This window comes from Neovison vison, chromosome 11 (genome assembly GCF_020171115.1).
Source record: "Neovison vison isolate M4711 chromosome 11, ASM_NN_V1, whole genome shotgun sequence".
In the NCBI taxonomy this organism is placed as follows: Eukaryota; Metazoa; Chordata; class Mammalia; order Carnivora; family Mustelidae; genus Neogale; species Neogale vison.
In genome coordinates this window covers 194,588,041-194,615,844 of record NC_058101.1, presented here as the reverse complement: position 1 = coordinate 194,615,844, position 27,804 = coordinate 194,588,041, and the positions used below count along the sequence as shown (strand labels likewise).

Here is a 27,804-nt window from a genome sequence, read left to right as displayed (position 1 = left end):
TTCCAAAGGACATTTCTTTAACACCTTTTATGTGCCGGGCATCTCTGCTAGAAATACAAAATTGAGTAAGACTCCAATCCAAGGTATTCACTTTGCCCTCATGCTTCGCAAGAAAAAATTATACGCATAAAATCCATCTATTTTAAGAAATAAAGGTTAATTAAATACTGCTGACAGCCAAATCTAAAACAAATTACAACACTAAACATTATACCAGAAGAACTAGAGAAGAATGTATGGATACCAGAAATATATGGTAATAGTTTGGTTATGAGAACTCTGAAAAGGAAGAACTAAAGATAATGCCAAAATATCTACTCTTGAGACTAGTGGGCAAACTAAAATTAAAACAAGGCAAGCTTGGATTTAGTTAGTCTGAGGAAACAATATGACAAACAAGTGCGAATACAGGCATTAAGAAAGAACCAGAAAACTGATAGGAAATAATGATTTTCAGATAGAAAAAGTGGGGGGAAAGAACGGATCTGAATCAGTGGAAGGATCAGGCACACACTGAGAAAAGTAAAAATTACCAAGAAAGTACATTATGGAAATCAAAGCGCAACAACACTATGTGAAGTACAGCATGATAAGGATTTAGAGGGGTAAAAAAGCCACTGACCATTTTAAATTATAGTGCAATGATGAATTACAAGCCACACTGCAATGGATTAAGAAGAAAGAAGACTGTAAGCATTAGTATTTTATCTTTAGAAGCTAATATCGTTCTTAATGATTCTTTCATTCCTACCTGAAATTTTATTTGGTCTTACTGTCTAAGTATCACTACCTGCATGTTATTACTTACTGTGTAATGTAGTTAGAAAGTGGCATCAAAAATAAAACTGAAAGAATAAAATGGTCATATCTTCCTTCATTTTATGCATATAAACTAAATGAACACTATGATGAATATAGAAAAAAAAGATTTGTTTCAAGATATGTTCTCCATACTATCTACAGAAATTCATTCAATCCAGGAAAACAAGCTCTAAGAAAAGTCTCCCAAGTAAAAGACATTTTCCACAGATCCATATTACAAAGTCAGAACTGGGTTTCCATAGAAAATATCCTTCAAATTCAGTTTCACTGTATCACTAACTGAAATCCCAAAAGTATAGAATACAGGCTAATATAACTATCCCCATCTTGCTGTTCGTTTCTTAATACCTGCACAACTTTACAGATGTTAGGTTCTGTTTATTTCTCTAACTTCAGTGTCCTTCACCCTATTATCACAACCTTACTCTCCATCGGGCCATAGATGCCTTCCTTGCTCATGAAGGTTTCATGATTTCTATGGATCTGAATAAAGTCTGCAAGGCAAACTCACATTTCCCTAATCAATGCATTGATAATATTTGAGAATGATAATTTCCTTTCTTCAATACTAAACAAGTAACCTAAAATAAGATCCTTTTTTAAAAAACTTATCACCTGGCATTTTTATAAGTATCCATTACAAATCTGAAGCAAAATGGCAAAGAGTGTATTTACTTTTTACTAATACTTTTAGATCTAAAATATAAAAAGCAAACCAAAAAAGGCTTGGTATGAAACAGAGTGCAGGGTAATGGAATTGTGCTCACACACAGATAGTGAGTATAAACTGGTACTACATTAAAAAAAAAAAATTAGCATTATCTGAACCAAGACTGCATCAAGATGTTTATCAAAGCATTATTTATGGAAAATCATGGAAATAATTCAGATGTCCAACAATAAAGACTCTGTTAAATAAACGATGGTTTTTCATATGACATTATCCTGTACTAAAAGGATGCTCTTGAACATTGTGAATATACTTAATGCCACTGAATTATACATTAAAAATGGCTAAAAGGGTAAATTTTATTTTTAAATAAAATTTAAAATTTTTAAATTTGTATATTTTAGTTAAAAAATGTAAAAAGTAGAAACCATAAATGCAAGAAAACACAGGATGTTAACACAAAAACATGGAAAATTGTTTTTAGAGTAATTAGTCTTTTAGATTAAAAATATATAAAACAAAATACGGGGGAAAATATATATACACATGTATATTTGAAGATAAAAAAAAGATTAAATCACTAAGTAGTGGGATTATAGAATTTCCTTTTCTCTTTATCTGTTTTCCTATTATATAAAAACACAATTTTGTATAAAATTTATCTAATTGTGTACACATACATGTTTATAAAAGAACATGGAAGTAAACAGTCAAAATCAGTAGACAATGAAGGAATTATCTCTTTTTAACTTGGTCTTGCATTAATAAAATATATTATTAAATCAGAGGTTTTGTTATCCACCCAACAGTCCCCTATTTAAATGGCTTAGAAATTTAGTACTTAGTAATTTAGAAAAGCTTATTTAAAACATAAAGTTTAGTTAGAACATATATTTTATCTGTTCCATTGAGTATGAATCATAACTGGTCATTCATCATTCTATAATGTTAAATCCTTATACACTATTTTCACACATAGAGAGAATTCATGATCTGATGGTTATACAAGGCCTCTGTTTCACAAACAAGGTTTGTAGTCATAATTATCCCTATAATTGAATTGCTTATTTGGGTCTAAAGAACCAAAATAAAAATAGTAATTAGGATCACAGTCAAAGAACTGCATAGAATTTGAAGTAACTTATCGCTAATTAACTCTTTGGAAAACAACCAAAAGTAAAAGCATTACAGACACATACCGCAGACAAGACTTTCAGTGTCACATTTCATTAAGCAACCACATGATTAAAAAAACAGCTAAATCACAATTTTTTAATGTTGCCACTTATACACAGTTGCTACTTATCCATGTATTTATGGCTCAGTGTAAGGAAGGACAGAAGGAAAACCAATATACCTTCTCTCTCTGATCCAGCAAAGGTCACTAAAAAGACTAATTCCCTGATCTTTACCAACACACAGCGTATGCTACTGAGTTACACTAGAGGGGTAATTTAGCTTTTACAGAAAAACTCTTTCTGCTCCAAGTACATGCCCTATTCTTGACAACACTAAAAATAACAATAATGGTAAGTAACGAACATTTAGTAAGCTCTTACATGTGTCAAAAAGTATGCCAAATACTTGACATGCATCATCTCCTTATGATAACACCCTGTGAGAGATACCATTATCCTCATTTTGTTAAGTAATTCTTTCCTTCAGTGCTGATATTCATGAGCCTCGCTTCTAAATACACATCTCAATTCTGTCTACTCCCCAGTGCTACATCGCGGCTTCCAGTTCCATAATCTCCTGTCTAGACTTCCGCATACAGCCTTCTAACAGCATATACTTCCAATGGTCTCTCTGCTGTCCCATCTGCTGCCCTACAATGTTAACACAGTAGGTGAGTGATCTTTCCAAGGCATGTATCAGATGAGGTCATTTCCCTGCTGAAAATCTTGCAGTGGGCTCCCATAACACATATAATATTACTACAAACTCCTTAGGATCTACAAGGCTCTATGTGAGCTGACCCCTCTCCCCTCTCCCCTCTCCCATGTCACTGAGTTTCATTTGCCCTGTCTTTCACTTTCTGTTCCCTGAATATGACAAACTCCTTTCAGCCTAGGCGACTTTGCACTGTTCTCTGAGAACTTGCACCTGGGATCTTCACTCCCCTGGCTCCTTCTGCCACCCAATTATCAGCCCAAAGATAAGCAATTCGGTGGACTCTGCCTGACCACTCAATTTAAAGTCACCTATGCATGTACACATACTTTTCCCTCATTATTTTCAGTATCACTCAGTTTTACTTTCTTTCTGCATATAATCACTACCTGAAATTACCTTGTTCATTTACCTATTTGCCTTTTATATAACTCACCACTCAAGATGTTCCATAAAAAAAGGTATTCTTGTGTAAGAACTATCTCATGAGCAAGTATGTGTCTCCAGCATCAAAAATAGTGCCCAGGGGTGCCTGGGTGGCTCAGAGGGTTAAATCCTCTGCCCTGGGCTCAGATCATGGTCTCAGGGTCCTGGGATAGAGGGCTCTCTGCTCAGCGGGGAGCCTGCTTCCTCCTCTCTCCCTGCTTGCCTCCCTGACTACTTGTAATCTATCAAATAAATAAATAAAATCTTTAAAAAAAAAAATAGTGCCTGATACACAGTATGGCTTCAGCAAAATATTTGCTGATTACATGAATATACATAATGTTACTTACTTCATCATAATTAAATCAAAGAGCAAGTGAGTAGCTTTTAATTTTATATTTTTAATTTACAAAAAGAAAACATATGAAGGCTCTTCCAACTATAAAAATACCAGAGATATTTTTAAATATTTAAACAAAACACCAAATTTTCACAAAGGAAAATCTTCTGTAATGCCATCATCATCCAGAAATAACCAGCATGAACATTTGATGATTAAACCTCCAGATTTCTTTTTTTGTGTGTGTATATGTTTTAACATCTTCACTCTGCCTTTTTGCTTTTCAACTATCTCAGATATTTTTTCAGGTAAAAATTTAAAATGTATACATCATTTTCTTATGAATTACTTAGATTTTTAATACATGGATATGTCACAATTTATTTAGTTGGGTGGTTTCACCATCATAAAAAGATTTGCCATTATAAAAAAAAAAGGTAAAATATTCTTGTATACATATCTTCATATATCTGTCCAGTTCTTTAAGATAAATTCCTTAAAGCAGAAGGATTAGGTCAAAGGATACATGTTTAAAATTTCATATGTTGCCAAACTGTCCTCTAATTCAATCCATCAATTTTCATTTTTAACGAAAATGCTTGAGTACACCCATTTCCCTATCCTGTGTACATGAATACATACTTATAATCTTTACAAACAAAGAGGCAAAAATTAAAAAATGCATTGCTTAATTTACATTTTCTTGGTTCAGATATTTGTACTTTTTTTAGAAAATTGAATATATTAATACAGCTGAAATCTCTCCTAATCCTACTCTTCTCCTTTCTTCCCCAAAGATCCCGTTACATAAACTCAATGTTTGATATACTTGTCCGTATTTTTATACTTTTGATATACATGTTTTTAAACATGTAAGTTTATATATTTCACATTAATTTATTTATATTTGATCTGTTCATATTCCATGTTATTAGATTATATATACTTATATTGTCACTATCACATAATTTTCAATCTCTATTAGTGAAATTAACAGTTGTGGCAATTATCCCCTCTTCTTGCTGGCCCATGGAAACTCAATTATTGCTCAGGAATCGGTAAGAATGTACTATATTAGCGGGCGCCTGGGTGGCTCAGTGGGTAGATCCTCTGCCTTTGCCTTGGGTCATGATCTCAGGGTCCTGGGATCAAGGCTCGCATCGGGCTCTCTGCTCGGTGGGGGGCCTGCTTCCTCCTCTCTGCCTGCCTCTCTCTCTGTGTCTCTGCCTACTTGTGATCTGTCAAATAAAATCTAAAAAAAAAAAAAAAAAGAATGTACTATATTAGCAAAGAGAAGGTAAACCTTTCCCACAAGGAAGAAGTCCTGATTCCTCTAAGCCAAAAAGGTGATTTTACTCCTCTTTGGGGATGACTGGCAAGGAGACAGAATGGAAAACCTAGAAGCTTCTGGAAAGACTTTTCTCCCTGCTAACAGAAGATATGTAAAAGAAAAAGGACCCTTTCTCCTCTCTCCCTTCCTACTTCTAGAAAATTGTCAGTAAGGTTGTGACATTCAGAGCCGCTGATATCATGATGAGAAGGTCAAGAGAATTACGAAAATCCTAGCATAGAACCCTACTGTGCTCAGAGTATCCGAACAACTCTTGAACTTCCTACCTCTACACTTGTCAAGCGGGAAATAAATATCCTTAGGCTTAAGTTTCTATTAGTTGAATTTTGGAATATTTGGAGCTGAACCAATGCATACTGATATAAATATCTGTTTATATCTTTACTAATCATTCAAGTTTCATTTGTTAGCCTTCAGTTCATTGTCAGAGAGACTTTTTTTGCCTTTTCTTATTATTTTGTTGATCTTTATATATTCTAAACACTAATCTTATATTGGTTACATGCATTAAAAACACATTATTTTGCTTATGGCTTATCTTGACATTTTATTTATGTTTGACTTCAGACAAGTTTTAAACTTGAACATAATAAAACATATCAATCTTCCCCTACACTGCTTTCGACATAATCTATAAGAAATCCTTTCTATTCCTACACTGTTCATACATTTTCCCCTAGGTTACTTTTATAATTCTGCTTTCCACTTCTTTTTTTTTTTTTTTTTGAAGCTTTTATTTATTTGAGAGACACAAAGAGAGCATGAGCAGAGAGAGGGGCAGAAGGAGAGGGAGAAGCAGACTCCCTAGAGTCCCTGGACTCTAGGGAGTCCAGGCTATCCCCCCTGAGCCACCCAGGTGCCCCTGCTTTCCATGTTTACATCTTTAATCTACCTGTATATATGCTGTGAGTTACAGATCTAATTTTATGTTTTTCACATCTTTTCTCTTTGGTTGGTCAGTTTGTTTAATAGTTTAACTTCAAAGAAAGTCTAAAATACCAAGTAGGGCAGTGTCAATCCCCCTTGTTTCTCTTAAAAAATTATCCTGGCTACTATTGCTTTTTGATGTTCAATGGAATTATCTTTAAGTTCCACAAAGAAATGTGCTAGAAAAGAAGTTTTTAAAGCTCATTGGTTAGAATTAATTCTATAAAGCTGACAAATTTACGATACTGAGTCTTCTAATCCATCGAAATGATATACCATGTATCATGTATATCCACGTATATCATATACATACCTCTCCTCAAATTCAGAGCTTTCATTTTGTGTTGTTTCCTCATTAGTATCTCACACATATTTGTCAAGGATTTGGGGGTATTTTAAGGTTTTTGTTTTTTTGTTTTTGTTTTCATCCTGGGACAGAGAGGGCAGTGGTACATTAGGGGCAGTCAATAAAACCAGATCACACAGAGCCTTTGAGTCATGAGGAGTCTGGTTCCGAGCAGGAAGGAGTCTGTCAGCCAAGATTTGTCTGCCAGCTAATGTGACCAGAGGCAGTAACGGCAAAAAGAGGTCAGAAGACAGGCAAGAGCCAGGTCGTGTAGGGCCTTTATCAGTGAGGAACACGCCCACACCCAGCTACAAATAATGATATACTTGATTTGTGAAACCTCAAAAAAAAAAAAAAAAAAAAAAAAGGTAGACACTCCACATATCTCACTAAACTTGTCCGGTCAGAGGCAATTCAGTCTCATATAAAAGTTTAACAAGAGCTTTAAAACATTCTTCCACTCTGGCATGCTTACAGCATGCATAAGCTATCTTCTCCTTACTTGTCCCTCATGGTCACAAACATATTCAGGTTCCCACATAAGAAAGAAGAGGGAAAAGGGAGAAGAAAAAGGCTTTCTCATAGTCTTTATTTTTAAGGAAGCCTCTCTAAGATATTTTCATTTATATCTCATTAGCCAAAAATGAGTCATCTGTACAGCTCCCCAAAGTCTGGAAAGTCAATTTTTTTTTTTTTAAACTGGGCACACGCAGCCTTCTACAAAATCTAAGATCTGTTATTGAAGATAAAGGAGAAAATGAATTTTGGGGTGAATAACCAACAGTATCTGTCCCAGCTTTCTAAGTCGTGGGTAAGAAGTTTGGATTTTAAGTATGCTGGAAGTCCATTATGAGAGAAATTACTTGATTGTATTTAAGTCTTAAAAGGATTATCAGTTGGCTATGTGAAAAACAGAATGGAGAGGGTCACTGGCAAAATCAGAGAAACAGGCTAAGAAAAATCTGCCATAGTCTGGGCAAGAACTGATGGTGGCTTGGAATAGACAGCAGCAGTATAGATGGGTCAAAAGGAAAGACAACCAAGACTGGCTCCCAGGTTTCTAGCCTGAGCAACTCAGTTTATGGAGGCGCCATTTGGAGAAGGGTCCAGGCAAGCAGGTAGCAATAAAAAGTTCACCCAGATGAAACTGTTCTTCTCTACTAAACTAAGTAATGTGAACTTATTTTGTAAACTGCAGCACTTGCTTTCCCCTAAACAGTGTGAGAAAGAATAGCATTATTTTATATATTCTAAGAAATTTTAAAATATACTATGTGGAAATCATTGTGCTGATTCTGTGAGGAAAACCTAAATTCACAACACAAAGCCTTACCTTAATATGTCACCAGTTAGACCCCAAGACCTGTCCTGTACTGCCCACCTACTTGTACTGACTAACCTTTGTCTCACATTTTTCCTTAAGCATTTCTTTCTGGCCTACCTCTTTTTTTTTTTTTTTTTAAGATTTTATTTATTTGACAGAGATCACAAGTAGGCAGAGAGAGAGGAAGGGAAGCAGGCTCCCTGCTGAGCAGAGAGCCCAACTCCGGTTGGGGGCGGGGGGGGGGGGGGGGGGGGCGGGCGTTGATCCCAGGACCCTGAGATCATTACTGGAGCAGAGCTGAAGGCAGAGGCTTCACTCCACTGAGCCACCCAGGCGCTCCTCCGGCTTACCTCTTAACTCAGACAAATGAAACCCAAAACCACCCCTCAGATGATGGCAACTACCCAGAGGACCCAAATCCCTGACATGCGCCTATTCTGATGGACTGTGGAGTAACCCCTGGATGAGAGGAAAATTACCTTCATCTCATTACAATACTAAAATCTCCACCCAAGGAAGAGCCTCAGCCTTATTTACATACATATAACGTATGTGTAGGAATGTTTCCTTAAGGCATATGCTTAACCTTATACAACCTCCACATATCTGACAAGGCTTTCCTATCTAAACATTCATCCTAACCCTAAACAAAAGGTACCCATTCACCCTCTCGGGAGTCCCAGCTTTGGAATCTATTCCACATGATCTCCTTATTTGCTGCAAATAAAGTTTTTCTCTGTGCAACATCTCACCTGATATAGTTTCTGTGACTCACCATGGGGTAAACTCACGTTGGTTCCATTAAAAGTATACTTAACTGTTTTCCTTATTCTAATGTTAAAGTTTAAATTAAGGCCATTCAAAAACGTTTCAATATCAAATGTAAGGTCATCTGGCATCTATTCACCAAGTCCAAGTTTAGAGATAGAAAATTGTTTCACTTATGTTCAGCATTTCTTTTTTTTTTTTTTTTTTTATGATTTTTATTTATTTATTTGACAGACAGAGATCACAAGTAGGCAGAGGGGCAGGCAGAGAGAAAGGAGGAAGCAGGCTCCCCGCTGAACAGAGAGCCCGATGCGGGGCTTGATCCCAGGACACTGGGATCATGACCCGAGCCGAAGGCAGAGGCTTTAACCCACTGAGCCACCCAGATGCCCCCAATATTTCTTTTTTTTTAAATTTTATTTATTTATTTGACAGAGAGAGACACAGTAAGAAAGGGGGGTGGGTGAGAGAGGGAGAAGCAGGCTTCCTGTTGAACAGGGAGCCTGATGTGGGTGGGGCTCAATCCCAGGACCCTAGGATCATGACCTGAGCGGAAGGCAGACCCCTAATGAATGAACCACCCAGGTGCCCCTATGTTCAATATTTTAAACCTACTAAAATTAAAGCTTCCAAGGAACAACCCTGACCAATATTAAATCTTGTAACTAACAACTGTGATTTCTTGAAACATAATAAAACATGAGAAACCTAAGGTGTTTGGAGTATTTTAAAGTGATCTTATTATTTATGGTAACAAAGTTATAGCCTAAAGATATTTTTTACCTACTTAGACTGTCAACAGAAGCAACAACCACTGTATATCATTTCAACTATGAAATCCATTGACCTACACTTATATACTCAATGACAAAATTTATATTACATCTCCCATATTTATTTATTTTAATTGTTTTCCTTAAGGGTAGAAAGATCTAATTATACCCAAAAGATACTCAAAGAAAGAGCAAAATAAGTTTGAGAATATTTAGGAAATAACTCATGAACTCTCACATATATCACTGTTTTTCTTATTATCAAAGGAAACCACAAAAGCTAAGCTGTGATGGATAAAAAGGTACTTAATGACAGATGTAAATTGTTCATTATTCTGTCTAAAAACATTAGAAAAAATTAGATTGTAAAACAGAAGAAGAACCTACTTACTTTCTTCAGCATTATCAACCTGCTATTTCTAAAATAACAATTTAGAAAACAAACTACAGAATGACTTCAATGTCAATGAAGTTCCATGTTTTTCATCTGTCAAAGGAAGCATCTCACCAATTAATTTTTCTACTTTGTAGAAACTGATTTAGAAAAGCATTTATGGTTAGATAAAATAGTATTAATTAGCAAGTATAGTCAAGAATATATTTGACATTCTTGGTTCTTTACATTTTGGTTCCCTAAACCCAAGGGAGAAGCAGAAGGGAAGAGATAAATCTCAGATTCCAACCTAAACAACAACAACAAAACAGTTTAAGAAATCATCCCTTGAGGAAGAAAAAGAAAATGTTTAAGTATCACTGTGAGAAGAAACATCAGCTTAAGAGATAGATCAGGTATCCTGGACAGAGGAGAAGCAAGAGGAAAATGTCCTAATTGTGTCCTTTTACTCCTCAACACAGTCACATTGTCCCCTATGCCACTGTGGAATATAAAGCAGTATTTCCAGCCCAGTTCTAGCCAACAGAAAAGGAGTAACACCAAGGTAAAATAGTAGAACTTAGTTGAGGTGGGAAGGGAAGTAGAGGTAGACTCGTAATTAGGCAATACACTGAAGGTGACAACACTTTGAAAAGATAAGAGTGAGAGAAAATGTGTGCAACCGGGGCGGAATTGAGCAAAAATTCCCACCTAGAGCCTCTCTACCCTGAGGTATGTCCCTATTTACCTCAAAACACCTGGAGGACCAAAACAGAACACAGGCTTTCACAACCCCTAAACCTGACCCCTATCAAACTCATTCTCCCATAACAATGCAATACTGGCCCAACTGTTGGTTTTAAGGCAATGTAAGCTCACAGTGGAAAAGAACATGTCTGAGGAGTGCAAGCACCATGAAAGAACAATAAACTAAAAGCAGAATTAATAGACCAAAACAACAACACAAAAAAGACGTTTAAAACTGGCAAATTAAATGCTTCAAGAGAAAATAATGGAGGGGCGCCTGGGTGGCTCAGTGGGTTAAGCCGCTGCCTTCGGCTCAGGTCATGATCTCAGGGTCCTGGGATCGAGTCCCGCATCGGGCTCTCTGCTCAGCAGGGAGCCTGCTTCCCTCTCTCTCTCTCTCTGCCTGCCTCTCTGTCTACTTGTGATTTCTCTCTGTCAAATAAATAAATAAAATCTTTAAAAAAAAAAAAGAGAGAGAAAATAATGGAGAATACTGAAAGCATGACATGAGAACAAAAATCATTCAGGTAAAACTAACTGGAAATATTGTCATGAAAAATGTAAGTGGAAAACTAAAATATATAATGAATTGATTGAATAGTAATGAAATAAAGAATAAATTCCTGATTAAAAAAAAAAAGGTTGAAGAACTAGCCCAGTAAGTATCTGATAGGGATAAAGAGAAGGAGGAAAGGTAGAGGATGGTAAGATAAGATTTATACATACATAGAAATAATGACAGTACTTCTTATAATTAAAGGAAAATGTAAAGTTTCAGATTAATAAGAGTTCATAAAACACTAAACAGACGCCTGGGTGGCTCAGTTGGTTAAGCAGCTGCCTTCGGCTCAGGTCATGATCCCAGCGTCCTGGGATCGAGTCCCACATCGGGCTCCTTGCTCGGCAGGGAGCCTGCTTCTCCCTCTGCCTCTGCCTGCCTCTCTGTCTGCCTGTGCTCGCTCTCTCTCCCTCTCTCTCTGACAAATAAATAAATAAAATCTTAAAAAAAAAACAACACTAAACAGAATGGATGGACATGTTATGTGCAATCTGGCAATATTAAAGGCAATGAAATTTCTAAACCTTTCAGCAAGAAAAGACAAACTTTTTGACTTCAGATTAAAGTCAACCTTCTTTATTTTAAGGAAAAGCGTTTTGATGCTTAATTTCATATGCAGCCAGTTTTTCATTTACATGAAAGAGTAAAATTAATCTCAGATATGTAAAATCTCAAAGCTGAACACAAAAAGATACTAGTTGAAAGTGATTTCATCAAAATACTTCAGCATGATGAAAAATGGATTTAGGGATGGGTGTGTGTGTGTGAGAGATCTCCAGGAACACTGAACAATGAACATTCCAGCAAATAATTGCAACATGTAGGTTGTTACAAAGAGCACACAGCCATATCAACTTAACTAAGCCGGGGGTAGGAAAGGGTCCCCAATGAAGTGATATCCTGAACTAAATTCTACAGAGTAAGTAGTTAAGCAGAAAAAAGGACTGGGATAAATGTCCCAAGGAGGACAAGATAGAGTATATCCAAAGCTCAAGAGGTGAGAAATGTTTTATACATTCAAGTACCTAAAATAAGTTCAGAATGGTTCAGAGAGATAGTAATAAAGAGTAATAAAGATTCTGAAACAGACAACAACATGGAATCAATTAATTTTCTACCACAAAAATCATGGAGAAGCAGGGATCATCCTTCAAAACCAAAGTATCAGAATTAAAAATCCTTTAAATTCTGTATGTCAGGGGGTTAGACTATGACTGTTCCCTATCAAAGCAGCATAATTTAAAATTTCTGCAATGCAAATTTAGGTATCAGAGAAATGCAAAATATATCTGTATATACATCACTGTTAGAAGACAGACAGAAAAGCTAAGAACTCCTGAAATTCCACTGAGTTTTTAGTCTACTTCCATTTATTTCAATATATTATTGCAGAAAATACTTTCACTATAAAAGTAGAAACAGAAAGGTCAAATACAGCACAATGAATTAATCAAACAGTTAACGAGGACTCAAAGAAAAAGAAGCAAAATGTGCCCTAATGAATACCTCTGCTTTCAACTATAATTAAGAGACTTCATCTTCATTTTTATTTTAATGGTTGTACTTATTATACAATAAAGGGCTCAAGGAAACTGGCTACCTGCTTAGGAAAAAAAAAAAAAACCCAAAACTTAAAATCCTTACTTCTTAGTATAATAGCAAAATAAATTCAAAACAGATTAAGGTACAAAATAAGAAAATGATGCCATAAAAAAACTCAGGTGGACATTTACATGATTTCAGAATGGAAATACCTTTTTAAACATAAAATTGAAGAAAACAAAAAAAAAATTTAGGGGCGCCTGGGTGGCTCAGTGGGTTAAGCCGCTGCCTTCGGCTCAGGTCATGATCTCAGGGTCCTGAGATCCAGCCCTGCATCGGCTCTCTGCTCAGCAGGGAGCCTGCCTCCTCCCTCTCTCTCTGCCTGCCTCTCTGCCTACTTGTGATCTCTGTCTGTCAAGTAAATAAATAAAATCTTAAAAAAGAAACTTTCAGTGATCACCCTTTCAGTTCACTACCTAGACTCAAACTTCCTAGACTCAAAACCCAAACAACCATGAAACTACAATTTCTTGAATACCAAGCCAGGTTTTTCTCAGAGGTAATAACTACGTAATAGGCTCTTAAGTAGTCACTGAGTCACAATTGTCAAAATACTTCCTAAAACAAAAAAGGTTTTACAGATATTAGATGTTCTTAATATCACTAGATTTGGGAGGGTTTTTTTGTTGTTTTGTTTTTTAAAGATTTTATTTTTTTATTTGACAGACAGAGATCACAAGTAGGCAGAGAGCCAGGCAGAGAGAGGAGGAGGAAGCAGGCTCCCCGCTGAGCAGAGAGCCCGATGCGGGGGCTCGATCCCAGGACACTGGGATCATGACCTGGGCCGAAGGCAGAGGCTCTAACCCACTGAGCCACCCAGGCGCCCCTAGATTTGGGAGTTTTAATCCATGTTACACATATCCTCAAAGAGTGATTCTCAACTCTGCATGTGAGAATCACCAGAGGAGATTTGTAAAAAGCAAAAGCCTTGCTCCTACTTCTGGGATTTGACTTAATTGGTCTAGAGTTAAAAATCACTACTCACAAAGTGAACATCAACATCAGCATTAAATTAGACTTGTTAAAAATGCAAATTCTCAGACTCTACTCCAGACCAACTCAATGGGAAATTTTGGGAGTGTGGTTTTAGCAATCTGTTTCAACAAGCCCTTGGGGTGATTCTGATGCAGCTTAAGAACCATATAGCTCTAGTGCCTCTAGATGTTTGTAATCCTCTGAAAATTACATGTAAAATTTGCTGTTCATCTTTCTTGGGAGAATGTTCATGCCTTTCATCAGATTCTCAAAAGAGTGTTAACAAAATTAAGAACCACTTACATAAGCTCAGCAGCTTTCAGAGTGTGGTGGGTACATCTGGAGGTCCCTGAGACTTTTCTGGGAGTCTGGAAAAGTCAAAACTATTTACAAAATAATACTAAGACCATTTTGACTTTTTTGATACCAACACACTGATACTACACGATTTTGTAACATCATATGCTGGTCATCTGGAAGATGTACTTATGGTGCTCTTGGTGATACAATGGTGATGGCAAGTGAAACTGCTGACATCTTGGCTTGAACCAAGACAGTGGCACCAAACTATACTAATAGATATTGTATTCCTTTTTTTTTTTTAAAGATTTTATTTTATTTATTTGACAGAGAGAAATCACAAGTAGACGGAGAGGCAGGCAGAGAGAGAAGGAAGCAGGCTCCCCGCTGAGCAGAGAGCCCGATGCGGGACCCGATCCCAGGACCCTGAGATCATGACCTGAGCCGAAGGCAGCGGCTTAACCCACTGAGCCACCCACGCGCCCCTAGTCATTGTATTCTTTACCACCAGGTCCTCACAGTTTAAAAAAGGGGAGGGGGCAGGGGGCAGCCAGTTTCACTTAAAAATGTCATGAAAATATACATATTAATTTTACTAAACTCAACCCTAGAGTACACAACCTTTTTAATATTCTTGTGACAAAATGAGAAACACACATTAATCACTTGTAGATACCAAAATACTGTTGTACTGAGGAACAATACTTATGCAACTGCTTGAGCTCTGTTTGACTTGTGTATCTGGCAGTCTCCTGAGAATGAACAAAGTGAGCCTGTCACTTAAGGAAAACACTATATCTGGCCCCATCACTTAAGAGCTTTGTGACCTTGGAAAAGACATAACTCTCTGAGTCTCAGTTGCTTCATCTTTAAAAACAAAATCTACCTTGTATGGTTGCTGCTGTAAGGATTAAATAAAACTACACAGGGAAAGCACAAAAGTCACTCCCAGACAATTCTTTTTTTTTTTTTTTTTTTAAGAGCTACTACCTCTGTAACAGTTTTTTTTTTTTTAAAGATTTTATTTATTTGACAGAGAGAAATCACAAGTAGGCAGAGAGGCAGGCAGAGAGAGAGAGGGGAGAAAGCAGGTTCCCTGCGGAGCGAGAGCCCGACGCGGGGCTCGATCCCTGAACCCTGGGATCATGACCTGAGCTGAAGGCAGAGGCTTTAACCCACTGAGCCACCCAAGCGCCCCACTCCCAGACAATTCTTACTATTTCTATTAGTTTTTATACTATTATTTAGTAATATCAAAACTAAGTTCATTCATGTATGTGCCAACAGAGCAGTGAAAGCACTTTAATGACAAAGGACTGGACTAATATACAAGGATTATTATTTATACATTTAAGAAAGAAGATGAGAAATCAGAAGCATTAACTTACAAAGTTCACTTGCTCAAATATTTATAAAGCACATACTAGAAGCGATTCAATGAATTAAACACTGAACTGCTGTTACTACATACTACATACTACAAATAAGAATATCTTCCTACAAATAGCAAAAGCATAGGCGGACATCTCTTCTCAAGACATTAGGGGGGAAAAATAGCTGAAATGTATTCATTTATTCACTAGCTGTAATCCCATGTCATTTCTTCTTAAAAAAGAAAAAAAGAGTAGTCAACATGAGAACAACGTGAGCTTTTGGAAAGGGAGAACTGTACATCTTATTAACAAGATGGATGAGAACATCAAAATGATCTCCATGGCTGGTGAATATATCAGAACGAAGGCATCCGATCTTTTTGGTGTCTAGTCATAGCACTATAACTGGGCATCAACTGGGCATACCCTAGCTTTTCAAAAGCATTACAACTGGGTACATAGGTTATTTTTAAACTGTAATTGATGAGCAGGACTTTAGCTTTAAGAATTTTGGGTCGATGAGTAAATGCAGTTTATAGTTAAATACAAATCACCTACCAAATGCCTCTTCACTTTTTAAAAAAATAAATCTACCATATAAGAAAGAGGTTGCAAGTCAAACAAACAAAAAAAGCAGTGACCACCAACCATTAGTGTACTTTTTGTTACATCAAGAAGACATAGGAGAGAGAAAACTTTACTTCATTTTTCTCTTTTTTTCCCCACAATTAGAAAGCACACTAGTTTAAATTGAATAGAGAGCTGACATACTCCAAAAAAAAGGGGGGGGGCATGTTGGGGTGGGATTTAAACTCACAGTTCTAATTCTTTCCACAGATAACTGAACAAACAGGCAAAACAAGTTTCCAGTTGACAAAGAACCCAGCAACTCACTGTAAGGAAAAGCAATCTCGGACACTGATGAAGCCTTAAAAGGAAAATCCAGCAAGCACACAAAATCAAAAACTCCTACCTTTTCTCAGTTACTCAAAAAATGATTTTTAGAAAACAACCCTCAAAATTATCCCGAGTACCTAAACTTTAATGGAAATCCCATGATCACAGCTACATCCCACCTTCCTGGGTATTTCTATCAGAGAAATAAACATAAGTGGAAGTAACTTTAAGGACCTTGATATGTGCGAGAAAATAAGAATTTAAGAGACACTGATCTCTTCGATTGTACCTACTGCATATTTTACAGGGAACCACCCAAAAGATTTCGTTGTTGTGAAGCAAAAGGAGGCTATTAAAGACATTCAAGAACAAGCTAGTCTTTTGCAACTGATCACAAGACTCATGACAATGTTTATTCCTTTCCAAAACCTAGCACTACTATGTATTTTCTTAGCATCAGTTACATTCCTTGATTATTTCTTATCCTGAGATCTAAGCTTAAGATCCCATTTTTAGGGACGCCTGGGTGGCTCAATTGGTTAAGCAGCTGCCTTCGGCTCAGGTCGTGATCCTGGCATCCTGGGATCGAGTCCCACATCGGGCTCCTTGCTCGGCAGGGAGCCTGCTTCTCCCTCTGCCTCTGCCTGCCATTCTGTCTGCCTGTGCTTGCTCTCTCACCCTCTCTCTCTCTGATAAATAAATAAAATCTTTAAAAAAAAAAAAAAAGATCCCATTTTTAAACTTATGCATGCTCATAACGTGGCCCCTGATGATACTCCTTCTATCACCCAGGTGTATTTCTTTCCCCTTTTAACTGCCAAAGAATCACATGAGGTCTGGAAAGAATGAACACCTAGCTGTGATCTATACAGCTCCTTTGGAAGGAACGGGATGCCCCAAGGGAAAAGAAAAGACAGAAGAGTAGACAAAACTTCTTGTCAAAAAAATCTACGTAAACAGACTATGAGGAAACCATTTTATTATAAAAAAAGCCCTTAACATAATATCTCTGGTAAATGTTCCTAAAAAGTAGTACAGAGGCTACATAAGCTGAGATATAAAATGGTGATATTTCATGATTTAAATACTACTACTCCAAGACATGAACCTTATAGAGAGACTTCATCTATCCTAGATAAGACTTTCTTGTCCAACATGAGAAAAAGGGGAGTTAATGCTCAACATCTCAGACTTCTATTTTTATTCTTGATATTATTTATTAATTTCTATAAAAATGAGCCATGGAAAAAAATTGAGGTGAAATCCCATGCAGAGTTTTTAATAAGAAGAATTTGAGCAGATTAACATCGCTACAGACAAAGCACACCAGAAGAAAACACTTACAAATTTATGACCTACTACTTCAATACTGGCTAAAAGGCAACATGAAAATGATGAGACATATGAAAAAGTAGCATATATCTGAATTAAAAATAAGTTGACAGAACTCAGAAAATAGTTCAAAAATTTTTAAAAGATCATTTCAAAAGTAAAAACCAAACAAGAAGGAAAATAAAAGGGAAAAAAATACCCCAGAGAATAAAAATACCCCAGTGAATGCCTTGTAATGGCAATCAGCAAACTCCAACCCATGCACCAAATATGACTGTCACTTGCTTTTATAAATAATGCTTTACTGGAGCAAATCACGCCCATTCATTTATGTATTGTCCATGGACATTTTCATGACACAAAAGCAGAGCTGAGTAGTTGAAACAACTGAAACAGAGACCACACAGGGCACAGAGCCTAAAATATTTACTGTCCAGTCACTTATAGAATAAGTCTCCCAACTCTTGCCTTAAGAAAAATGGCAGATTAAAGGAGAACTTTTTTTTTTTTTAAACGAAAGAAAAAAAAATGAGATATATTTTTTTAAAAAGGATTCAAGAGTATGTGACAGGGGCGCCTGGGTGGCTCAGTAGGTTAAAGCCTCTGCCTTCGGCTCAGGTCATGATCCCAGGGTCCTGGGACCAAGCCCCTCATGGGCCTCTCTGCTCAGTGGGGAGCCTGTTCCCCCTCCCCCCGCCTGCCTCTCTGCCTACTTGTGATCTCTGTCTGCCAAATAAATAAATAAAATCTTAAAAAAAAAAAAAAAGAGTATATGACAGTTCCCAGGGCTTGGGGTAAGGTGGGAATGAGCAGTTAGTGTTTAACTGGACACAAGAGTTTTTATTTGAGATGATGAAAAGTTCTGGAAATGGACAGTGGTGATGGTTGTACAACACTGTGAATGTACTTACTGACAATGAACTAACACTTAAAAATGGTTAAAATGGTAAATTTTATATTATGTATTCTTTTACCACATACACACACAGAGCAAGCAGCAAATTTAGTGAAAGGTGAAGTTCCAATATACATAAAAAGAAAAAAAAACCCAAAAACTAAAATTCAAAAAAACTTTTCTAAAATACAAGATCTGGAGCAATGTAAAAAAACACAACATATATCTGAGAAAATCTACTTAGAGAAACTAAGACTAAGATAAATTCTGTTAGAATATGTTGACGTTGTGCAAGAGGAAAAAATCCTTTGGACATGTAGGGGACATAAAGAAAATGAGATTACCATCAGACTTTCACATTAGCAGCTTTTACCAGGAAAAAATGGGATAATTTTTTAAATACTCAGGAAAGAAAAAAAGAACCAAAAATTTTATATACAGTCAAACTCACTTCCTAGAATAAGGCAACAGCTTTTACTGGCATTAAAAAAATTTCAGGTTTGAAAAAAAAAAAAAATTTCAGGTTGGGGCACCTGAGTGGCTCAGTGGTTTAAACCCTCTGCCATCAGCTCAGGTCAAGATCCCAGGGTCCGGGGATCGAGCCCCGCATCAGGCTCTATGCTTAGCAGGGAGCCTGCTTCCTCCTCTCTCTCTCTCTCTCTCTCTCTCTCTCTCTGCCTGCCTCTCTGCCTACTTGTGATCTCTGTCTGTCAAATAAATAAATTAAATCTCTTAAAAAAAAATTTTTCAGGTATTGCTGTTTCCAGGACACCTTCCTGAGTAAACTCTAGTGAACAAGTGACAGATTACCAAAAAAACTAAAGACATCAGTACTAGGACTAGCAGTGAGCATCTGCAACAGAAATGACTAGAATTGTAGCTATAAATAATGATTTCTTATCTATTGCTATATAACAAACTATTCTAAAATCTATGGCTCAAAATAACAACTACTACTTATTATTCTGATAATACAATCGTCTGGAGGCTTGATGAGGCTGGCATACCCAAGCTTCACTCACTCAGCTGGCAGTGGGTTCTGGCTGAAAGGCACAAGCCTTACTTCTCCATGGTCCTTCTAAAAGCATGGTGGCTGAGTTCAAAAAAGTTCCCAATGCATGAAAGTGAAAACTTAAGATCTCTAAAGGCTCAGGTGTTACACGCAAAACTGCCACATTCCATTCATCCTGGCAAATCACAAAACCAACTCAAATACAGGTGGAAGGAAAAAGCCTCCACCTTTTGGTAAGTGATAAGTGTACGTATACATAAAGAGGAAGAATATGTAGTAGTCATCTCTGGGGACTATCTAACACACGTTTACTTGTAGAACTAAAACTAAATGAAATTTATAAGAGAAAAACAAAGTAAATGTGCAATATAGTTACTAAGATGACTCCCAGTGACCTCCATCTCCCATTATATATGCCCTAGTGTAATCCTCTCCCTTTTAATACAGGCTGGTCGTACTGATTAACCTCTAGCTAACAGAATACTACAAAAGTTGATGAGGGAATACTTGTAATATTACATTTTAAAAAGACTCTAGCTTTCATCTTGCTTGATCTCTTTTGTTCTCTCACTTGCTGGCTCTGAAAGAAGCCAAATGTCATGTTGGGAGCTGCTTTATGGAACTGAAAGACCGCAGTCCAACAACCGCCAATGAAATAAATCCTGTTAACAATCACATGAACAGTTTGTTAGGAGATTCTGCCCTCGTCAAGCCTTCAGAAAAGACCACAGGCCCAACCCACATTTTGATTGAAGTCAAATGAGAGATCTTGAGCCAGAAGACATAGCTAAGTCATGCCCAGATTGCTGACCCACACCTGGAATCCTGACCCAAAGCAACTATGAAATAATAAATGTTCGTTACCTTAAGCTCTTACGTTTTGGGGTATTTCAAAAACAGCAACAAGTAACTAATACAGTAAAGTCAAAATAAGTAGAAAGGAGGAAATAATTAAGAGAACAAACAATGGACAAAATTAACACAGCTGAAAGTTGGCACTATGAAAAAATCAGTAGAACTGATAAACACTCTGGCTAGTCTAATCAAAGAAAATACAAATTATCAGTATGAAAAATAATAAAGGAGTCTGTCTCATTAGCTTTTAGAGACAATATAACAATAATAAAACAGAATGCTATAAGCACACCTATGCAAACAAATTCAACAACTCAGACAAAATAAACAAATTTCTTGAAAAATATAACTCACCAAAATTGAGGGATAATAACTGAGTATCTTAGCCATCTACCTATTAAAGAAATTAAATTCAGTATCAAAAACCTTCCCACAAATAAAACTATGGTTTAGTTTCATTGGGGGATTCTATCAAATATTTAAGGAAAATGATGGCAAGTGTCCAAAAAAATCATTCAGAATAAAAAGAAATAAATACTTCCAAATACACTTTATTTGGAAGGTAGCATAACCCTAATGCCAAAACCTGACAAAGGTATTACAAAAAACAAAAACAAAAAAGATAAGAAAATTACTAACTAATATTTCTCATAAACTTAGATCTAAGCAAAAATCTTTAACAGAACATTAGCAAACAAAATCTAGGAATATATAAAAAGGAATAGACATCATGACCAAATAGTGTCTACCCCAAAAATGCAAGGTTGACTTAACATTTCATAAATGTAATGTAATATATTAAAAGAATAAAGGAGAAAGCCCATATGGTTATCTCGAAATGTGCAGAAAAGGCATTTGATAAAATTCAATACCATTTTATGATAAACCCACTCAACAAACCAGAAATGAAAGAGAGCTTCTTCTATTTGATAGGATACTTATGAAAAACTTAAAGCTAACATCATACTTAATGGTAAAATACTGTTGTTCCCCTAAGAGTTGGAACAAGACAAAGATATCCACCCTCATCACTTTATTCAACATTATCAAAAAGAACAAATATGTCATAACTGCCTCTATTTGAAGATACGATTTTTTAATAAAATCCTAAAGAATCTACAAAAGAACTATTAGAAATAATAATTTTCTTTTAAAAATTAGAATAAAAAAAAATCTCATGAAAGGCTCCCCACACTAGAATTTATGAAAACTGCTGAGAGAAAATAAATGGTTAAATAATGGTCATGGATTGGAAGACTCGATATTCTTAAGATGTCAATTTTTCCCAAACCGACCTATAGATTCAACATAACCCCAATTATCAGCTCAGCATGCCATGCTGTAGAACTGACAATGTGATGTTAAAATTTCAGTCAAAGTTCAACAGACCTAGGAAATCCAAAGCATCTTGAAAAAGCTGAGCTAAGTTGGAACATTCACACTATCAACTTCAAAACTAACTACAAAGCTTCAATTACCCAGGCAATGTAATTCTGACATAAAAACAGATAGATAGGTAAGACAGATAAAAAGTCTGGATATAGACCCCCACTTATACAAACATCTGATTCTTGACCATGGAAAAAAAGCAATCCAATAGGGGAAAAAAACCTCTTCAAGAAATGGTCCTTAAAAAAAAACAAACAAACTGGATAGCCACACAGATAAATAAACAAACAAATAAACAAACTACCTCAACTCAAGCTCAAAGATAACAATAAACATAAGGGTGAACACAAACCTAAATGTACATGCTAAAACCATACAGTTTTTAGTAAGAAACATATTTTTGTTACTTGGGAACAGGTAAAAGTTCTTATCCAGGTCATAGGTCACAGGAAATAACAACTATAAAATAAATATATAAATGACATACATTTAATAAATTTAAATTTTATAAAACATCTGCTCAAAAGACCTACTAAAAATGGACCAACACAACATGTATAACGTGTAGCTAGCAAAGGACTCCTAAAACTCAACAATAAAAAGATAAACCCAATAAAAGTAAACTTTATCCAATTTAAAAAAGACAAAACTTCATAAAAGATATATAAACGGCAACTGAACACATGAAAAAGTCTTCAACATTAGACTTCAGGGAAATGCAAAATAAAATCAAAATGAGATGCCACACATTCCCACCAGAAGGGTTAAAACTGAAACACTTAAAAACAGGAAATGGTGAGTAGAACTCTCATGTATTGTTAATGAGAATGTAAAATGGTACATCCACTTTGGGAAGTTTCTTACAAAACTGAGTATTTACCTACCCTGAGCCCCAGCAGTTTCAATACTAGGTATTTGCACAAGAGAAAGAAAATCTATGTTCACAAAAAAAATTTTTTACAGGAATGTTCACAGCAGCTTTATTCACAATAGCTCAAAACTGGAAATAGCCTAAAAGTTCATCAATAGAAGGGATAAACCAGGTGTAGCACATTTACATAATGACATATTACCCAGCAGGGAAAAGGAGCTACTGATACAACATCAAAAACATTAACTGAGCCAAATAAATCTTGCAGAAAAAGAGTAAATATCATATAATTATATTTGGAATTACAGAATTATATAATTCCATTTATATGAACTTCTAAAATAGGCAACTCGTAATCTAGAGTGGACAAAAAGAACAGTGTTTGTATCTGGGACAGGGACTTAGGAAAACGGCAGGAGGAAACTTTCTGAGGTTATGACGCCTTTCCATAAGGGTCTGAGTTGCACAGGTGCTTGCATCTGTCAAAACTCAACGAATGCACAAATAAGATTTGTATAGACTTTACACTAAAAGACAGATTTGTGAACAAACACTGAACTCTAGATAATAACGTGCATATACTGGTGTTGTCAGGGGAGGCTGCACAGGTGCTTGAAATTTGAGCAGGGACATGCTCAAAATATTAGACAGACTGATGGATAGAGGAACATACAAGCAGATGGATACGTAACAGAAATTATACAGTATTTTAATTTATGCAAACACTCCTCTGTTGACCAGTTTGCTTGTTACCAACTTCTACATAGTATCTTACAAACAGCTATTTTGTTCTTTAAATCATTTGCTCCAAAGAATATCATTAACTGTAAGAGAAACTTAGCACACCTTTCTAACTAAAAGTTCAATGTAACTTTTGTTTTAAAGGATACCTTAAACAAAGCACAAGGTTTTAAGACAAGACTAGAAAAAGAAAAACTGAGAAGACATTTAAAAGCTAATACCTTTTACCAAATTAGAGCCTCTACCCCAAGGCTGGGCATTTGCTAGAAAGTGCAATCCACGAGCTTGCCAGACCATGTTAAGTACAAAATAGATTCCCACGCCAGGGCTGAAGCACTCTGACTGTTTTCTTAGCCACGGATGGGTTTAGAGGACACAGTGCTATTTGTGTCTTTTTTTCAGGTGTAGGAACTTCATTTGTACAGTGGTGAAGAAAAATAAGACAAGCATGGTTATGCTGAAAAGTCTGAAGAGTCCGGAATGACTTGGGCAAACTTTACCTAGTTCCATGTGTGTTGTTGTGATACCATTCAAGTCAAAAGAAAGCATAAAACTGTCATACATAGTTTCCTAGATTTGATACTGAAGAGCCTCATTTTACATATCCTAACCTTTATGTTAATTAACTACCTAGGAAGCCTATTTCAAAATTTCATCAAATTAAAGTGAGTACCATGAAACCTTGGAATTCAACATTTTGTTAAAGCCGTTTAAAAAAAAAAAAAACACCTCATCTAAGCTTTTCTTCAAAAAGCAATCTCATGAATACATACTGGTCCCTGTGACAAAAATATGTCACTACTGGGAACTAAACTTAAAAGAGAATACCACTCTAAATTGATACTTTTTATAAAGCTTTGACTGCTGTCCTTAGAACGACAGAAAACCAGGATCAAGGGTCTCATCTATAGAAGAGAAAGTCAACTTTAAATTCCAGTCAACAATAAAAGCCTGGGTCCCTTGGATGTGGCCATCTTACAAAGGCATTAGAAATAGTTTGAGAATCTGCATCAACAATGGAACCTGAAGATTATGTCTCTAATTGTGGATAGAATGATTCCATTATTTTCTCTAAATCATATTTGAAACAAGTATTATCACAGTCCGAAATGGGATAGAAAAAATTCTTAATTCTGCTGCTGGAAAGAACTATCATATTTTTAAAAGTCGTAAGGATTTAAATATGACTTCACACCACTTCTGAGATTTTTTTAAATGGTTTCATTTATTCTCTGGAACCGTAAAATCATTGCTAAATGGAAATTAAGGCGTTAACATTCCTTCTCTCCAATCTCATTGGAGAGATCGGACTCATCCTTTAAATCCCTATCCATCTAAAAAGACTTCCTTAAATGCTCAAAACCAGGACAAGAATCCCTATTACCCCTCCACAATGGTTTATTACAATAACTTCGGGTTACTAATGTGCTATTTTATTACGGCTGTTCTTCTTTAATCTTCCCTATTAGACTGTAAACTCCATAAAGGCAAAGGTATCTGCCACATCAAAATTTTGTCAGTATTTAACATGTGACCTCTGAAAAGTAACAAAACATTTGTGGAACAAATGAATTACAATTTCTTAACTTTTCCATAGGGATTGTTCCAGTTTCCTCTTTTAAAACCGCTTTTTCATGAAAATCCCGTTACTCGCATTCTAAGCAACTAAGAGTCAACTGAGAATTACTGTTAACTACTCATCCTACACACAGAAGACCAGATTTAACCAATTTGTTGTGCTATGCACACAAACATGAAAGTACCATAAAATGACTACAGAGTGTTACAATTTTATACCATGAAAAGTTTTACTGTTTTTATGATTTCCACAAAACGAAAAAATTTATTTCTTAAAAAAAAGTTCAGGAGCACCTGGGTGGCTCAATGGTTTGTTAAAGCCTCTGCCTTCAGCTCAGGTCATGATCCCAGGGTCCTGGGATCGAGCCCCTCATCCGGCTCTCTGCTGAGCAGAGAGCCCGCTTCCACCCCCCACCCCCTACACCCCCCCCCCCGCCTCTCTGCCTACTTGTGATCTCTGTCTGTCAAATAAATAAATAAAATCTTTTTAAAAAAGTTCAAAGTCAGTTTTCATAATTAAAACATCATTACAGGACTGTGGTTTTCTGTTTGTCTGATAACTTATCTCTGCACACATAAACCTCTAAAACAGAATAAAAAGTAACTATTTGGCAAACAGGAAAAAGTTGATTTGAGAGACAAGCACCATTTTATGTGTGACTAAACCTAAATAAGTACATTATCACAGAAATAAATATCACTACCATCCGTTAATGATTATTTATAATGCAGTATGCTGAGGAATACAAGATTTGTGACATGTAGCGGTGCCTGGGTGGCTCAGTCAGTTAAGCGCCTGCCTTTGGCTCGTGATCCCAGGGTCTTGGGATCCAGTCTCACATTGGGCTCCTTGTTCAGAAGGGAGCCTGCTTCTCCCTCTGCCTGCTGCTCTGCCTACCTGTGCTCTCTCTCTGTCAAATAAATAAATAAAATCTTTTTAAAAAGATCTGTGACATGTGCTAAAATAGTCCAATTCGGAACAAGGTACGCGAAAGAAAACCTCAGTTGACTCATTATATTAGACCTTTCATGTGACCTAAAGAAAAAGAAATTCTACTTCACCTAAAATATGCAACACTCGAGCAAATACCTAGTTACACGTGTGGGGTCCAGGAACCAGCATTTTTGGGGAGGGAGAACCAATGGGTCAGATGCTTCTCACTAAGTCCTCACACAAACTTGGTATATCACTTTTTCCCCTGAGAAAACTGAGGAGATCTAGATAAGGTAAACTGTCAGAAAAGTAACAAATAGAAGTCCAGGACTTCAAAGCCTCTATTTCTTCTACCGTCACATAATGTATCTGAATATTCTTCTCCAGCTGTTTCATATAGGCACATCTTAATCTACCCAGTTAAACTGTAAGCTCCTTGAGAAAGGGGGAAAGTTTCACAAATTTCATTTATGTCTTTCATTAGCTTAGCAAGACGACGATAGATCCTTAAACACTTGTTGAGTTAAACCTCTTTTGGTTTAGACTATTCTCCTGGGGCATGCCCTTGTTGTAAAAACGAAAGAAACTAGTCAACAAATGACACAACTCTTAAGACAGCCCGATTCTAACTGTATTCCTTCACACTTGGAACTGAAAAAGTTTAAGTACCCCCATATCCGGAGACTACCACTAAAGGAGTTTGGAAACGCAAAGATCACTAAGCAAACACTAAGAATGGATTCACACGTTCCCCTACCACGCCCCCGTCATCCAGGCACTATCCTAAAGAAAGGAACCTCTAGTCTTCCGGTGAGGTGTTGAAGAGCCATAACCACGCCCCCATTCTAGTCCATCATAACTTGTTTTCTATCCCTACCCAGACCCCCGTCCCCAAGACCAAACCCCTGGATTAATAAAAGTCTCTGACCTGCAGCGAAGTGCAGGGGAGAAGACTTCCGGCCGGCCATGTCCTTAGCATTCACGTTTGCCGCGTCCACCAGCCTCTTTACCCGGGACACGTCCCCATTGCGACAGGCCTCCAACAGTTCCCGTAGGGCCCCGCTCACTGCTGGGACCCCTGGCCCAGGTCCCGCTGCCCCAGGCCCCAATGTTGCTGTGGTGCTAACTCCTGCCGCCTCGGGGCTCTCCGCCAAGCTCGATCCAGGGGAGGATGGAGAGGAAGATGAGGAAGAAGTCGGGGAAGAAGAGGACGACGGTGAATTGTTACTGCCACCGCCGGCTGGGTTGGGAGCGACCCCGACGGCAGATGAAGCGGAAACCGCCGGGGCCACGGGAGCGGCGGCGACGGTACAGATTGTGCTGGTGGTACTGCAACAGCTGGTATTGTCAACCGGGTCCGGGGATCGAGGCCTGTCGGGCGGATCCCGACTGCCATCCCCCTCCGGCAGCGCTAGGCCGTGCCGCGGGGAGGCGAAGGGGGCCAGGCCACCCGCCGTTGGGGAAGCTGGGGTGGTCCCCGGGGCCAGGCCGGGGCTGAGTGGGGGGGGAGGTGGTGGCGGCGGCGCCGAAGCCCCTGGGGCGGGCTGGAGCTGTTGTTGATGATGGTGGTGATGATGCTGAGAGCGACGCGACGCCGCCATCTTCGGACTCCCCCAGCACTGTCACTGCGGCAACGGCCCCACCGCCCGCCCTCACTTCCGACCGCAAGGCCAATTAGCATCCAGCGCACAGGAAATGATGCTCGGCGGAGTGGGAGGGGCCAAAGAGAAG

General features: G+C 37.3%; 1 protein-coding gene across 1 annotated transcript in view; it reads right to left on the bottom strand.

Moving 5' to 3' along the window:
• Nucleotides 1-27,688, bottom strand: part of TNKS (tankyrase) — a 206,421-nt gene extending 178,733 nt beyond the window's left edge. The window contains exon 1 of the mRNA XM_044225548.1: nucleotides 27,002-27,688. Within this exon, the coding sequence (XP_044081483.1) occupies nucleotides 27,002-27,674 (673 nt within the window). The 5' untranslated portion in view covers nucleotides 27,675-27,688. The remainder of the gene's footprint in view (nucleotides 1-27,001) is intronic.
• Between the last annotated feature and the right edge of the window lie 116 nt (nucleotides 27,689-27,804).